Source organism: Zalophus californianus, chromosome 16 (genome assembly GCF_009762305.2).
Source record: "Zalophus californianus isolate mZalCal1 chromosome 16, mZalCal1.pri.v2, whole genome shotgun sequence".
NCBI lineage: Eukaryota > Metazoa > Chordata > Mammalia > Carnivora > Otariidae > Zalophus > Zalophus californianus.
Window position 1 is genome coordinate 7,076,617 of NC_045610.1, and position 16,125 is coordinate 7,092,741.

The following is a 16,125-nucleotide window of genomic DNA, read 5'->3' on the forward strand; positions in this document are numbered from 1 at the left end:
TTGAATATTAAGTCTTTTACCAAGTTTGGGAAGTTTTCAGCCATTATTCCTTTGAGTATTTTTTCATCCCTCCCTTCTTTTCCCTCTTCTGGGAGTCTGATGACATAAATATTTAATCCTCTGTTATAATTCCACGGGTCCCTTGTTTTTGTTTGTTCATTTGGTCTATTTTTGCTTTTTTTTTTTTTTAGACTGGGAAATTTCTATTGTGCTTTCTTCCAGTTTGCTGATTTTTCTTCTTCCTTCATTCTAGAGTTGAACCTGTCGACCGGGATTTTTCAATTTAGATTATTGCATTTTTCAACTTCAAAATTTTCATTTTGTTCTTTTTTTTTAAGATTTTTATTTATTCAACAGAGAGAGATGAGGGAGAGAGAGAGCACACACAAGCAGGGGGAGTGGCGGGCAGAGTGAGAGGGAGAAGCAGGCTCCCTGCTGAGCAGGACTCTGGGATCATGACCTGAGCCAAAAGCAGACACTTAACCAACTGAGCCACCCAGGCACCCCCATTTTGTTCTTTTTTAATCTTCTGTTCTGAGACTTTGTTTTTTGTTTTTGTTCTTGTTTTGTTTTGCTTTAAGCATGTTCATAAATGTTCATCAAAGCATTTCACAGTGAATGCTTTAAAGTCTTTGTCAGATAATTCAAACATCTCTGTTATTCTGCTGTTGTCATTTATTGTCTTCATTCAATTTGAGATCTTTCTGATTCTTGATATGATAAGTAGTTTTTAATTGAAACTTGAGTATTGTATTATATTATGAAATTCTGGGTTTTATTTAAACTTTCTCTTTTAGCTGATTTTCTCTGATATCATTCCAGCAGGGGAAGGGAGAATTCTGCTTTGTTACTGCCAGGTGGAAACAGAAGTCCGGGTTTGCCTCTTGGCCTTCACTGGCTCCCGGAAGGGGGTGGTGCTGCTCATGACTGCTGGGTGGGAGTGGGAATTCTGACTCCCCACTGGGCCTTCACAGATACCTCCCTGACTGGGAGGGGTGGGAGTGGTTTGTTATGGCTATCTACTTGGCTTGCATTGATGCCGTGACAGAGGATGGTTTGTTATTACTGGATGGTGGTGAGAGTCCTGACTCCCCACGGTGCCTCCTGTTACACCACCTCTGTAGGGAGGGAGAGGGATGTTTTGTCACCACCAGGTGAGGGTAGATGTGTGGACGGCTCGTACGGTTTCCACTGTTATGGCCCAGCAGTGACAAATGTCCCAGCTCCATACTCGGACGTCTCTGATGCTATACTGGCCAGGAGGAGGTAGGGAATGTTGAGTGCCTTGTTATATAGCCTGGCAAGTGTAGAAGGCTAGGCTCCCTTCCCAGCGTTTGCTGGTATGGGTGGGGTAGGACAATAGTTTTTTGTTTTGTTTTGTTTTTGTTTGTTTTTCCTGTAGCATTTGGCTTGAGTGAGCAATTATTGTCTATAAACATTTCCTATCTTGCCAGGTTGCTTCTTTCTGATCCTTTGGTTACAGAGACCTGGCTTTTGTTGGGCTTGTTTTGGCTGTCCTCACTGGTATTTCAGTTCACAGCTTCTGAAGCTCCACGTGTGGAATATATGAAGCAGAAATCCCCACCATGCCATGCCATTCATTGGGTATGGTGGTACCTAGCCACGCTGCCTTCTGTCCACCTTGCAGAGTTTTCTTCTTTATTTTTTTTAAATTTTTTTTCTTAAAGATTTTCTTTATTTGACAGAGAGAGAGGGAGAGAGCGAGCACAAGCAGGGGGAACAGCAAGCAGAGGGAGATGGAGAAGCAGGCTCCCTGCTGAGCAGAAAGCCCGATATGGGGCTCGATCCCAGGACCCTGAGATCATGACCTGAGCTGAAGGCAGATGCTTAACTGACTGAGACACCCAGATGCCGTTCTTGTTTGTTTTATACATAAGGTGCCAGCGTTTTGTTTTTACTTAGTGAGGGGGAATAGGTGAAATGTGTTCACTCCATCCTCCCAGAAGCAGAAGTCCTCTCACACTCTTACTTCAATGTATCATTTGTTCTTCAATATTTCATACATATGTCACAGTTTTTGATAACTCTGGTCATTGAAGTTCTCCAGGCTCTCCGTATGTTGTTTCTTCTTTCTCAGTACCTTTAGTGTTGACAGTTTGTTTTCAGGGGAATTTGCACTTTGGATGTGTGAGCGTGAGAAGGAGAGACTCCTAGAGACACAGAGAACACACCTATGCGAGAGAAATCATTGACTGAACCTTATCTCTGAGATTCTCCAGACAAGAAATTGAGAATGCTTTGCTCCAAAGAAGATTCTCATTCTCCCCGGATGTGATGCAGGGGTTGCTAATTGGTTGGGGCCCCTCCAGCCCGTGTCCAAGTTCTTTCTTGGAATGTGTTCATCTCAGGTTCAAGCCCCCCACTTTCTGGTGGGGGCGCCTAACACTTGGTTGCCATATCTCCGTGGTGGCATTTGCATTTGTCACCAGAACTCAGTGTTTTTTCTTCTTTGCTGTTTATTGATGCCTGCTCGGATTTCTGTTTCTTTTACTTGCTTATTTGGGGGAGGCCATGGGGTACGGGTTGGGGAACATACTTAATTCTGTCATGTAAAAAAAGAATGTCTGGAAAGAAAGAAACGTGTTTGCTGTCCTTCATCCAGGTTCCAGTCTGTAGCAGAAGAGTCTGCAGAGGATCTTGTTTGCCAGAGGATTTACAGTTCCCAGTCAATCCCAGGATTATTTTCTCTTATTAGACATCTCTGCTGCTCATGTCTGTTTTTCTAGTCTTGCCATGAACAGAGAGAGTGGGGAATAAGAATGAGACTCTGTTCCTAATTTTTTTTTTCTTTTTTTTACTGACATGTTTCTCAATTTTCTCTTTAGGGCAGAAAAGACTGAAGTTCTGAGTGAAGACCTTCTTCAGGTAAGGTCGTCACCAGCCCCTATATACGGACACCAAACATGTCTTCCCATTACAACTTGAGCTGTTTCAACTGCAGAGACCGCTCTTGGTGCAATCTCTGTAGATGCAACCTTTTCTCCTTTACGGTCTCTTAATATCAGTTTGCATAAGAGTTTTCAGGAGACATGGCAGTCATTTGACGGTAGGGTTCACAGAGAGCCCCTGACTCTGCCATTGCCCGCCCCCCTCCAGTTCTCCAGCATTGGGTGTTGTCTCCCGAGCAATGCTTGTCTCTGCAGAGCGTGGACCAGACTCCCCTCCCACGATCATCCCGATCAATGGCCCACTTCTCCTGACCTTGCCCTTGCGCAGTGACACGACCCCCCCACTGCTCTATCTGCAGGTAGAGAAGCGCCTAGAACTGGTGAAGCAAGTTTCCCACAGCACGCACAAGAAGCTCACTGCATGTCTCCAGGGCCAGCAAGGGGCCGAGGCTGACAAGCGTTCTGTAAGTGCCTTCCTACCCCCTGCCCCGCCAGCAGCTTCATCGCTGGAGGACAGGGCACCCACCCCGGAGCCTCGTTTGGTGTGGCTGTGTCGTCTCTCTGGCCATTTCTATGTCTGCGAGTTGTCAGGTGGTGTTTCTGTGGTGCGACAACCCCTTCGCATCTCTTCCCGCCCTTTAACCTGCCTGAAGCACCCCCCACCCTGAGCAGGCAGGACACGGTCCCTCTCTCTGTTTTTCCTGCATTGGGGCAACCAGGGTGTGCTTGGGAGTCCACTGTTAGGAAGCTTAAACCTGGGTCTTGTCTGCTTTAGCTCGCTCGTAGATTCCATTCCGTGTGCTTCCGTGGTACCATAAGATCTCCCGGAAAAAATTACACTGTGGTTTTGGAAGTGACAGGTGCCCTATAAAGACCCTGGGAAAAGGATTTCCCCTATAACGAAACAGTTAAAGAGAGCCAAATGAAGGTATCCTAACGTCTTTGTGTGTAACCTATATCAGTACTCACGGGCGGTGCGTATTGTGATTCTGTTGAGCAGTTCTTGCTGTAAACAATCATCATCACTGGCTCACTTTCCCTCCTGACCTCCTGCCCCGCCCCCAACTCCACCAAAGCTTAAAATATTTACTTAGATGTTCCTTTGGCTTTATGACAAGGGGTCTGCAATCTGGGACGTTTTAATCCTCCTTGAGTTTAGAGTCGACGTGTTTGGTGTCTGATTGTCTCTCACCTGGAGTTACTGTTGACTTCTGCTTCCCAGTGGTCTCTCTGAGCCCGCCTCCCACCCCCAGCTCCCGTGGCCTCCTTTCTAATGACGGTCACATGATGTGTCCTGACACTTCATCCCAGTCCCACGCTGCAGTACAAGATGCCGCGCTGCCTGCCCTGTCCATCGTTCTGTCTTCTTCCCAGCCCTGGGTGTCTTCCTCTTCTTTTTTTGAGTATCCATTTTGACTTTTTTATTTATTTTCATTATGTTATGTTAGTCACCATACAGTACATTCTTTAGTTTTTGATGCAGTCATTCACGATTCATTGTTGGCGCACAATGCCCAGTGCTCATTGCAGTACGTGCCCTCCTTAATACCCATCACTGGGCTCACCCATTCCCCCACCCCCTTCCCCTCTGAAACACTGTTTCTCAGAGTCCATAGTCTCTCATGGTTCCTCTCCCCCTCCGATTTCCACCCCCCTTCATTTTTCCCTTCCTTCTCCTAATGTCCTCCATGTTATTCCTTATGTTCCACAAATAAGTGAAACCATATGATAATTGACTTTCTCTGCTTGACTTCTTTCACTTAGCATAATCTCCTCCAGTTTCATCCATGTCGGTGCAAATGGTGGGTATCCATCCTTTCTGATGGCTGAGTAATATTCCATTGTATCTATGGACCACATCTTCTTCATCCATTCGTCTGTTGAAGGAGCCGAGATGCCCTTCAACAGACGAATGGTATCTTCTTTCTTAATATTGCCAGCAGGAATCTCTTAATGTGTGGTAGAAATGAAACGTTCATGGGTTTGGAAAATGTCTATGGAAGTAATTCTGTGTATATCGGGACTTTCAGCAAGGGGAACCTGAACAGTCTAAAGGGAGAGTCTGGAAAATTGCTTTGGACATGAGACCCATTCATTAAACAAACATCTAAGGTGGGACTCCAGGACATAGATGTTTTGAGTAGGGGCCTGCTGCCAGGCCTGGCCATGACCCACTTCCTTTCATCTGTTCTAAGAAGTACTGTTTTTAAAATAACTGGTCTACCATACAGAATAGGATCAGGAGTAGCAACTGTATATTATCTCTAGAGGGTTGAAACTGGCCTTTGGTGTTGGCAGGTTGATTACTATTAGTGTTATTTTTTCTGGGATGAGGTAAAATTGCCTAGATGTGTCGGATTTGAATTGAATTGAGGATCTTGCAAACTATATCAGTTAGGCATTTGGCTCCCTATGTGTTCTGAAAGATAGGATATTAATAGAAAATGTAAGATCTGGCAAGGCCAAGAGGTCAGGGGATCACTGGCATTGAAAATGTAAATTTGATGGGGTGTGCACCCTGTGTCATGCAGGGCCATGCGGGGAAGCACCAGAGTTACTCAGGATAGGAGGAAAATGTGGGCGAGAGACATGATTGTGCTTTCCCCTGGGAGGAATGGATGAGGCAAGGCTTAGTTAGGATTGGCTTGTTTGAGAAACTTCAGCAGGCTCTCATCCCTAGTTGTCTGGTACCTGGCCCTGAGGGGATTAAGGCAGGTGGACGGTGGCCTGGAGAATGAGAGCCCCATAAAAGAGGTAGTTGGGGTGTAGGCTAGGCTGTGGATTGGTTGGTTTTCATTTGACAGGCACGCTCATGCGTGAATTGTTGACTGTCTCTAAGTATTGGCTAACCCCGGCAGAGGCAGTTCCCCCAGGTTCAGCAAGACACCAGATGTCAAAGCCTCAGAATACAACCAAATAGAAGACATAGTTAACACACTAATTAATTGCGACTTCAGCAGAAAGGCACTTACTATGTATCACTTCACAAGATGTCTGGAGTAGCGGGTCCCAAGGTGTATTCAACAGCTTTGGGTCAGCAGTTCTGCAATGTTCTGGCTCCTCCCAGTTGTAATGAGGCTGCTGCAGCCCTGGACATCACGTCTTCACGTAACCACATCATAGGCAGAAAGTGTAAGGGTGGGTGGTAAGAGGATGAAACTATCTTTGCGTGCTTTTTTTTTTTGTTTTTATCAGGGAGAAAAAAGTCTTTCCTGGGAGAATTTCTTTTATGTCTCCCTGCAAGAGAGGCTGAGGAAGTGAGCATGTGTTGGAGAGAATTGGGTTTGCCTTGACTGGCCGTGAGGCACCTGCTGGGACACACGTGATTGGGCTTCTGTGGGCAGGGAGGGCATGCAGTGGTATGGTCAGGCCCTGAGGGTTGCAGCCACATTGATACAGTGATCACCATGCAAGCTGGATACCCATGGGGTTGACCTGGAGGAAGTATGTGCTGGAAGTGGGTGCTCGAGTATGTATAGGTCAGTGATTTCCCCACACAGGCTTCGCATGTTTGATTGGGTCATTGATTTCTTGAGCTGATCAGTCTTTTCGTGTCTTCATAGGACTGAATATAGGATCCGGCTGAAAAGAAAGTCGGAGAGCTGTTTTAAATATTTAACAGCCACAGACCGGCAGGAGAAAAATGTCCAAGGCCACGACTCAAATACATTTTTCCAGTTTTTTCTAAAGTAACGCATCAAAGGATTTAATAGGACACATGACACTTATTAATGGCCTCGGGTACTGAAATATGTACTCGGTTCTTTGAGATTATTAGGAAAGGAGATGTGTCAAGATCTAAGGAACAGCGAAAAGAAAAAGAGATTAAAAGTGAGAAACCAAAAAAAAAAAAAAATTGAAGGGGGAAAAGTGGGAGTGAGGGAAGCAACGAACAAACACTAAATGGGGAGGTTGGGTGTGAAGGGAGGGTTGAGAGGTTACTACAGAGAAGAAACTGATGGCGGCCAGAGGGGAGGGCAGTGGGGGGGGGACGGGTGACAGGGGTGGAAGGGCAGTGGGAGGTACTAGCTTTCAGTTACGGATTGTACAAGTCAACAGGGATAAAGGCACAGCATAGGGAACATAACGTATTGTAATGGTGCCATATGGTGACAGATGGCAGCTATGCTTATGGTGAGCATAGTGTGCGTGTGTATACAGTTGTTCAATCACTGTGTTGTATACCTGAAACTAATGTGACATTGTGTGTCATCTCTACTACAGTAAAAGGGGGGGGCGGTCAGGAGATGGTTGTTCTCTGAGGGAATGAGGCCATCTGAAGTGAGCAAGTGGGGCCCTAGCGTCTCAGAATGGGAAGGGACTACAAGAGTGTCCAGGTAGAGGGGCGCCTGGGTGGCTTGGTGGTAAGCGACTGCCTTCAACTCAGGTCATGATCCTGGAGTCCTGGGATCGAGCCCCGCGTTGGGCTTCCTGCCTGGTGGGGAGTCTGCTTCTCCTTCTGCTCCTCCCCCATCTCATGCTCACTCTCTCTCTCTTTCAAGTAAATAAATAAAATCTTTAAAAAAAAAGAGTATCCAGGCAGTGTTGGGCATTTTATTAGAGCATGTGACACGTTGCTATTTGTCACTTTTTAAACAAGCTCATTAGCCCTTTAGCAGTTGAGTGCAGTTTCCAACACCAAAACTTTTATCATATGCCTCTAAAGGTTTGGCTCTAAAAAATGGGGCTGGCTGTCACATGGGAGTAGACGGAGATGTGGAGTTTTGTGGCTGCAACCTGAGTGACCAGAGCAGGGTTATTCGGTGAGCACGGAGTTAAACTGGATTCCTTATATGGGATGGAGAATAGAAAGGGTACTAATTAGGTTTCCATTTTGCTTCCTTCAGTCCAAGCTGATCGCCGGTTATTTCATCGGTTTTTAAGACCGTCAGCATAAGGAAAATGTTTGGTTTTTCCCTGTCCTTGCATTTCTTGTGGGGAAGTAACATTCAGCAAATACACCATTAGCGGGAGTCCTTCTCCACCTTCCTCACTAAATACTTGGAAAGCGCCACGTCCACCACGCAAGGTGGCGCATCTGCCAAGTGCTGAGCAAACCCAGCAGGATCCCCATCCTCTGGAAGCTCATGGTCTTCCAGGGAAGCAGCTGGTACACGGAGTCATTAGTTCCTCAGCTGAGGTTTCAGGGTGAAGAAGAGCTCACTAGGAATTAAATAGTCGAAGGTGTCTGTGAGGAAGTGGCCTTTAAGGGCAGCAGAAGGGAATGGCAGCCAAAGGGATGAAGCTGCTTCTAGGACGGGGCAACAGCTGCAGAGTTTTCAGAGACAGGAAGGAGTTGGGGGCATCTTTGAGAGACACGAAGGTGGCCAGTGACTAGAGTACGGACAGCGACAGGGAGAGGGGCCGGAGATGGGACTGCGAGGACCCCATCGCACCTTAGAGGCCATGGTAAGGATTCGGGGGGGGCAGTGCTTTAATCAGAAGGGGCACGGTTTATTTATTTATTTATTAGCAATCGTGCCAAAAATGGATACATGGGGGCAGAAGCTATGGTGGAAGTAAGAGACCGGCAAAGATGGGAGCCATCTAGGCGAGATGCATTGGGATCGGGGAAGATGGAGAGAAATCGGCAGATGTGGTAGATACACGAAGTAGAGCATGAGGACTTGAGTCGACGTGGGGTTGTTAGGAGTGGAGAGGGCTCTCAGGGTCTCTGGTTTGAGCGACTCTTGACTTCGTAAGATTTGATGAGATCACCTAAGGAGACAAATGGCCCTTGAATCAAGAGCCCCAGTACCTGTAGCATTTTAAGCCCTGACGGGAGCTGGATCTAGCAAAGAAGGCAGAACAGTCAACAATAGTATGGGAAATCCACTGCCTACTCACTTCTAACTCCCAGAGGTCACCCGATATTTTTCTCTTTCCACACCCAGACTTTCAGAAGGTCCCACCTGCTCTTCCTCCAATTTCCATTGCCTTCAGTATTTGCCACCCTCATCCATGCACGCATCCTCTCTGGCCTCAACATGGCCAACCCTGGCAGGTCTCCTGCTCCTCCTCAACCTGGTCCTCTTCACGATCCATTGTCTACACCGGAGATCAGATGGAGCCACCATCCTGCTGAAATCCCACCAAAGGATTCCCATTGTAGAATCAAATTTCACCTCCTTACCCTAGCCCTCGAACCCTCATGATGAGCCTTCGCCTGCATCTCTGAGCTCGTCTCTTGCTCCCACCCCTGTTAACACTGCACCCACGGCACTGACCTGTCACAGAACACAGACATGCCCACAACTTTTTTCTTTTCTAATCCTCAGCCCTGGGGTTCTCAGGATGGCTCCCCTTCCCACCTAATGTTTGCTCCCTTCCTCCCCCAATCACACTGCCACATTTTATTTTCTTCAGGGTGCATATTATTATCTGAAATCATGGTGATCGTTCCCCGTCACTGATGAGTTGAGCTCCATGGGAGCAGGGATCTTGTCTCTCCATCATGGCTATATATTTTAATTTTTTTATTGTTATGTTAATCACCATACATTACATCATTAGTTTTTGATATAGGGTTCCATGATTCATTGTGCATAACACCCAGTGCTCTATGCAGAGCGTGCCTTCTTTAATACCCATCACGAAGCTAACCCATCCCCTCACCACCCTCCCCTCTAGAACCCTCAGTTTGTTTTTCAGAGTCCATCGTCTCTCATGGTTCGTCTCCCCCTCCGATTTAACCCCCTTCATTCTTCCCCTCCTGCTTTTTTTTTTTCTTAACATATATTGCATTATTTGTTTCAGAGGTACAGATCTGTGATTCAACAGTCTTGCACAATTCACAGCGCTCACCATAGCACATACCCTCTCCAATGTCTGTCACCCAGCCACCCCATCCCTCCCACCCCCCACCACTCCAGCAACCCTCCATTTGTTTCCTGAGATTAAGAATTCCTCATATATATACAGATCCTTTGCCTCTTTGGTTAAATTTATTCCTAGGTATCTTACGGTTTTGGGTGAAATTGTAAATGGGATCGACTCCTTGATTTGTCTCTCTTCTGTCTTGTTGTTGGTGTATAGGAATGCCACTGATTTCTGTGCATTGATTTTATATCCTGCCACTTGACTGAATTCCTGTATGAGTTCTAGCAGTTTTGGGGTGGAGTCTTTTGGGTTCTCCACATACAATATGCTATCATCTGCAAAGAGTGAGAGTTTGACTTCCTCTTTGCCGATTTAGATGCCTTTGATTTCTTTTTGTTGTCTGATTGCTGTGGCTAGGACTTCTAATACTTTGTTGAATGGCAGTGGTGAGAGTGGACATCCCTGCCGCGTTCCTGACCTTGGGGGGAAAACTCTCAGCTTTTCCCCATTGAGAATGATATTCACTGTAGATTTTTCACAGATGGTTTTTATGATATTGACATATGTACCCTCTATCCCTATACTCTGGAGAGTTTTGATCAAGAAAGGACGCTGTACTTTGTCAAGTGCTTTTTCTGCGTCTATTGAGAGGATCATATGATTCTTGTTCTTTCTTTTGTTAATGTATTGTATCATGTTGACTGATTTGTGGATGTTGAACCAACCTTGCAGCAGGTTGGTTAAATCCAACTTGGGATAAATCCCACTTGGTCGTGGTGAATATTCCTTTTAATGTACTGTTGGATCCTATTGGCTAGTATTTTGGTGAGACTTTTTGCATCCATATTCCTCAAGGATATTGGTCTGTAATTCCGCATTTGGATGGGGTCTTTGGTTTTGGGATCAAGGTAATGGTGGCCTCATAAAATGAGTTTGGAAGTTTTCCTTCCATTTCTATTTTTTGGAACAGTTTCAGGAGAATAGGTATTAGTTCTTTAAATGTCTGATAGAATTCCCCTGGGAAGCCATCTGGCCCTGGGCTTTTGTTTGTTGGGAGATTTTGGATGACTGCTTCAATTTCCTTAGTGGTTATAGGTCTGTTCAGGTTTTCTATTTCTTCCTGGTTCAATTTTGGTAGTTGATACATCTCTAGGAATGCATCCATTTCTTCCAGGTTATCTAATTTGCTGGCATAGAGTTGCTTATAATATGTTTTATAATTGTTTGTATTTCTTTGTTATTGGTTGTGATCTCTCCTCTTTCATTCATGATCTTGTTGATTTGGGTCATTTCTCTTTTCTTTTTGATCGGTCTGGCCAGGGGTTGATCAATCTTGTTAATTCTTTCAAACAACCAGCTCCTAGTTTCGTTTATCTCTTCTGCTGTTCTTTTGGTTTCTATTTCATTGATTTCTGCTCTGATCTTTCTTCCTTCTCTTCTCCTGCTGGGTTTAGGCTTTATTTGCTGTTTTTTCTCTAGCTCCTTTAGGTGTAGGGTTAGGTTTTGTATTTGAGACCTTTCCTGTTTCTTGAGAAAGGCTTGTATTGCTATATACTTTCCTCTCAGGACTGCCTTTGCTGCATCCCAAAGATTTTGAACAGTTGTGTTTTCATTTTCATTGGTTTCCATGAACTTTTTAAATTCTTCTTTAATTTCCTGGTTGACCCATTCATTCTTTAGTAGGATGCTCTTTAACCTCCATGTATTTGAGTTCTTTCCGATTTTCCTCTTATGATTGAGTTCTAGTTTCAAAGCATTGTGGTCTGAAAATATGCAGGGAATAATCCCAATCTTTTGGTACCGATTGAGACCTGATTTGTGACCTAGGATGTGATCTATCCTGGAGAATGTTCCATGGGCACTGGAGAAGAATGTGTATTCGTTGCTTTGGGATGGAATGTTCTGAATATGTCTGTGAAGTCCATTTGGTCCAGTGTGTCATTTAAAGTCTTCATTTCCTTGTTGATCTTTTGCTTAGATGATCTGTCCATTTCAGTCAGGGGGGTGTTAAAGTCCCCCACTATTATTGTATTGTTGTCAATGTGTTTCTTTATTTTGTTATTAATTGCCTTATATAACTGGCTACTCCCATGTTAGGGGCATAGATATTTACAATTGTTAGATCTTCTTGTTGGATAGACCCTTTAGGTAGGATATAGTGTCCTTCCTCATCTCTTATTATGGTCTTTGGTTCAAAATCTAATTTGTCTGATATAAGGATTGCCACCCCAGCTTTCTCTTGGTGTCCATTAGCATGGTATATGGTTTTCCATCCCCTCACTTTCAATCTGGGGGTGTCTTTGGGTCTAAAATGAGTCTCTTGCAGACAGCGTATCGATGGGTCTTGTTTTTTAATCCAATCTGATAGCCTGTGTCTTTTGATTGGGGCATTTAGTCCATTTACATTCAGGGTAACTATGAAAGATATGAATTTAGTGGCATTGTAAGGTGACTGTTACTGTATATTGTCTGTGTTCCTTTTTGGTCTATGCTGCTTTTAGGCTCTCTCTTTACTTAAAGGACCCCTTTCAATATTTCTTGGAGGGCTGGTTTCGTGTTTGCAAATTCCTTTAGTTTTTGTTTGTCCTGGAAGCTTTTTACCTCTCCTTCTATTTTCAATGACAGCCTAGCTGGATATAGTATTCTTGGCTGCATATTTTTCTCGTTTAGTGCTCTGAAGATATCATGCCAGTCTTTTCTGGCCTGCCAGGTCTCTGTGGATAGGTCTGTTGCCAGTCTAATGTTTCTACCATTATAGGTTACATATCTCTTCTCCTGAGCTGCTTTCAAGATTTTCTCTTTGTCTCTGGGACTCGTAAGTTTTACTATTAGATGTCGGGGTGTTGACCCATTTTTATTGATTTTGAGAGGGGTTCTCTGTGCCTCCTGGATTTTGATGCATCATGGCTATATATTTAATGCCTAAAACAGGGCCTGTCACAGGGTAGGCAAGGCTAAAAATACATTTGTGTCATGAATGGATGGCCCATGACTATTTTAGGCGCAGAACCTGCAGAATATGTCAGCACGCCACTTTGAATCTTTCCTGTTCTCTACAGAAGTAATTTAGCATGATGATTCTGCATATAAACTCTGGCAGCTTGACTGCCTAAGATTGAAGCCCATTTCCCCTGCTTCCTGGACAAGTCTGTTAGCTCTGGAGGCCCTGGTTTCCTCATTTGGGAAATGGTAATAACAGTAATAAATTTTTACCCACTAAGGTTGTTTGAGAGCTTGGTGAGGTTAGTCCGTGTAAACGCCTAGCACGATGCTTTAACATAAGAAAATATTAAAGAAGTATAACTTGCTGAAAAAGGACACTATATCCTACTTAAAGGGTCTATCCAACAAGAAGATCTAACAATTGTAAATATCTATGCCCCTAACATGGGAGCAGCCAATTATATAAGGCAATTAATAACAAAAGCAAAGAAACACATTGACAACAATACAATAATAGTGGGGGACTTTAACCCCCCCCTGACTGAAATGGACAGATCATCTAAGCAAAAGATCAACAAGGAAATAAAGACTTTAAATGACACACTGGACCAAATGGACTTCACAGACATATTCAGAACATTCCATCCCAAAGCAACGAATACACATTCTTCTCCAGTGCCCATGGAACATTCTCCAGGATATCACAGACTAGGTCACAAATCAGGTCTCAACCGGTACCAAAAGATTGGGATTATTCCCTGCATATTTTCAGACCACAATGCTTTGAAACTAGAACTCAATCACAAGAGGAAAGTCGGAAAGAACTCAAATACATGGAGGCTAAAGAGCATCTGACTAAAGAGTGAATGGGTCAACCAGGAAATTAAAGAAGAATTAAAAAAATTCAAGGAAACCAATGAAAATGAAAACACAACTGTTCAAAATCTTTGGGATGCAGCAAAGGCAGTCCTGAGAGGGAAGTATATAGCAATATAAGCCTTTCTGAAGAAACAAGAAAGGTCTCAAATATACAACCTAACCGTATACCTAAAGGAGCTGGAGAAAGAACAGCAAATAAACCCTAAACCCAGCAGGAGAAGAGAAGGAATAAAGTTCAGAGCAGAAATCAATGAAATAGAAACCAAAAGAAGAGCAGAAGAGATCAACGAAACTAGGAGCTGGTTGTTTGAAAGAATTAACAAGATTGATCAACCCCTGGCCAGACCAATCAAAAAGAAAAGAGAAATGACCCAAATCAACAAGATCATGAATGAAAGAGGAGAGATCACAACCAACAACAAAGAAATACAAACAATTATAAAACATATTATAAGCAACTCTATGCCAGCAAATTAGATAATCTGGAAGAAATGGATGCATTCCTAGAGATGTATCAACTACCAAAATTGAACCAGGAAGAAATAGAAAACCTGAACAGACCTATAACCACTAAGGAAATTGAAGCAGTCATCCAAAATCTCCCAACAAACAAAAGCCCAGGGCCAGATGGCTTCCCAGGGGAATTCTATCAGACATTTAAAGAATTAATACCTATTCTCCTGAAACTGTTCCATAAAATAGAAATGGGAGGAAAACTTCCAAACTCATTTTATGAGGCCAGCATTACCTTGATCCTAAAACCAAAGGCCCCATCAAAAAAGAGAATTACAGACCAATATCCTTGATGAACATGGATGCAAAAATTCTCACCAAAATGCTAGCCAATAGGATCCAACAGTAGATGAAAAGGATTATTCACCATGACCAAGTGGGATTTATCCCTGGGCTGCAAGGATGGTTCAACATCCACAAATCAATCAACATGATACAATACATTAACAAAAGAAAGAACAAGAAGCATATGATCCTCTCAATAGATGCAGAAAAAGCATTTGACAAAGTACAGCAAGTATACGATAGAGGGTACATACCTCAATATCATAAAAGCCATCTATAAAAAACCTACAGCAAATATCATTCTCAATGGGGAAAAGCTGAGAGCTTTTCCCCTAAGGTCAGGAACGTGGCAGGGATGTCCACTCTCACCACTGCTATTCAACATAGTATTAGAAGTCCTAGCCTCAGCAATGAGACAACAAAAAGAAATCAAAGGCATCCAAATCGGCAAAGAGGAAGTCAAACTCTCACTCTTTGCAGATGATAGCATACTGTATGTGGAAAACCCAAAAGACTCCACCCCAAAACTGCTAGAACTCATACAGGAATTCAGTCAAGTGGCAGGATATAAAATCAGTGCACAGAAATCAGTGGCATTCCTATACACCAACAACAAGACAGAAGAGAGACAAATCAAGGAGTCGATCCCATTTACAACTGCACCCAAAACCATAAGACACCTAGGAATAAATTTAAGCAAAGAGGCAAAGGATCTGTACTCAGAAAACTAGAAAATACTCATGAAAGAAATTGAAGAAGACACAAAGAAATGGAAAAACGTTCCATGCTCATGGATTGGAAGAACCAACATTGTGAAGATGTCAATGCTACCTAGAGCAATCTACACATTGAGGGCAATCCCCATCAACATACCATCCAGTTTTTTCAAAGAAATGGAACAAATAATCCTAAAATTTATATGGAACCAGAAGAGATCCCGAATAGCCAGAGGAATATTGAAAAAGAAAAGCAAAGCTGGCGGCATCACAATTCCGGACTTCCAGCTCTCTTACAAAGCTGTCATCATCAAGACAGTATGGTACTGGCACAAAAACAGACACATGGTCAATGGAACAGAATCGAGAGCCCAGAAATGGACCCTCAACTCTAGGGTCAACTCATCTTTGACAAAGCAGGAAAGAATCTCCAATGGTAAAAAGACAGTCTCTTCAACAAATGGTGTTGGGAAAATTGGACAGCCACATGCAGAAGAATGAAACTGGACCATTTCCTTACACCACACACAAAAATAGACTCCAAATGGTTGAAAGACCTAAATGTGAGACAGGAGTCCATCAAAATCCTAAAGGAGAACACAGATAGCACCCTCTTCGACCTCAGCCACAGCAACTTCTTCCTAGAAACATCGTCAAAGGCAAGGGAAGCAAGGGCAAAAATGAACTATTGGGATTTCATCAAGATAAAAAGCTTTTGCACAGGAAAAGAATTAGTCCACAAAACCAAAAGACACCAACAGAATGGGAGAAAATAGTTGCAAATGACCTATCAGATAAAGGGCTAGTATCCAAAATCTATAAAGAACTTATCAAACTCAACACCCAAAGAACAAATAATCCAATCAAGGAATGGGCAGAAGACATGAACAGACATTTTTCCAAAGAACACATCCAAACGGCCAACAGACACATGAAAATGTGTTCAACATCGCTCGGCATCAGGGAAATCCAAATCAAAACCTCAATGAGATACCGCCTCACACCCGTCAGAATGGCTAAAATTAACAAGTCAGGAAACGACAGATGTTGGCGGGGATGCG

At 43.7% G+C, this 16,125-nt stretch overlaps 1 protein-coding gene across 4 annotated transcripts in view; it reads left to right on the plus strand.

Moving 5' to 3' along the window:
* The window catches only part of ARHGAP44 (Rho GTPase activating protein 44), a 191,461-nt gene that overhangs the window by 108,573 nt on the left and 66,763 nt on the right, over positions 1-16,125 (plus strand). For all 4 annotated transcript variants that reach the window (XM_027625669.2, XM_027625672.2, XM_027625670.2 and 1 more), the window contains exons 2-3: positions 2,847-2,886; positions 3,269-3,373. In XM_027625669.2, coding sequence (XP_027481470.1) covers positions 2,847-2,886; positions 3,269-3,373 — 145 coding nt within the window. The remainder of the gene's footprint in view (positions 1-2,846; positions 2,887-3,268; positions 3,374-16,125) is intronic.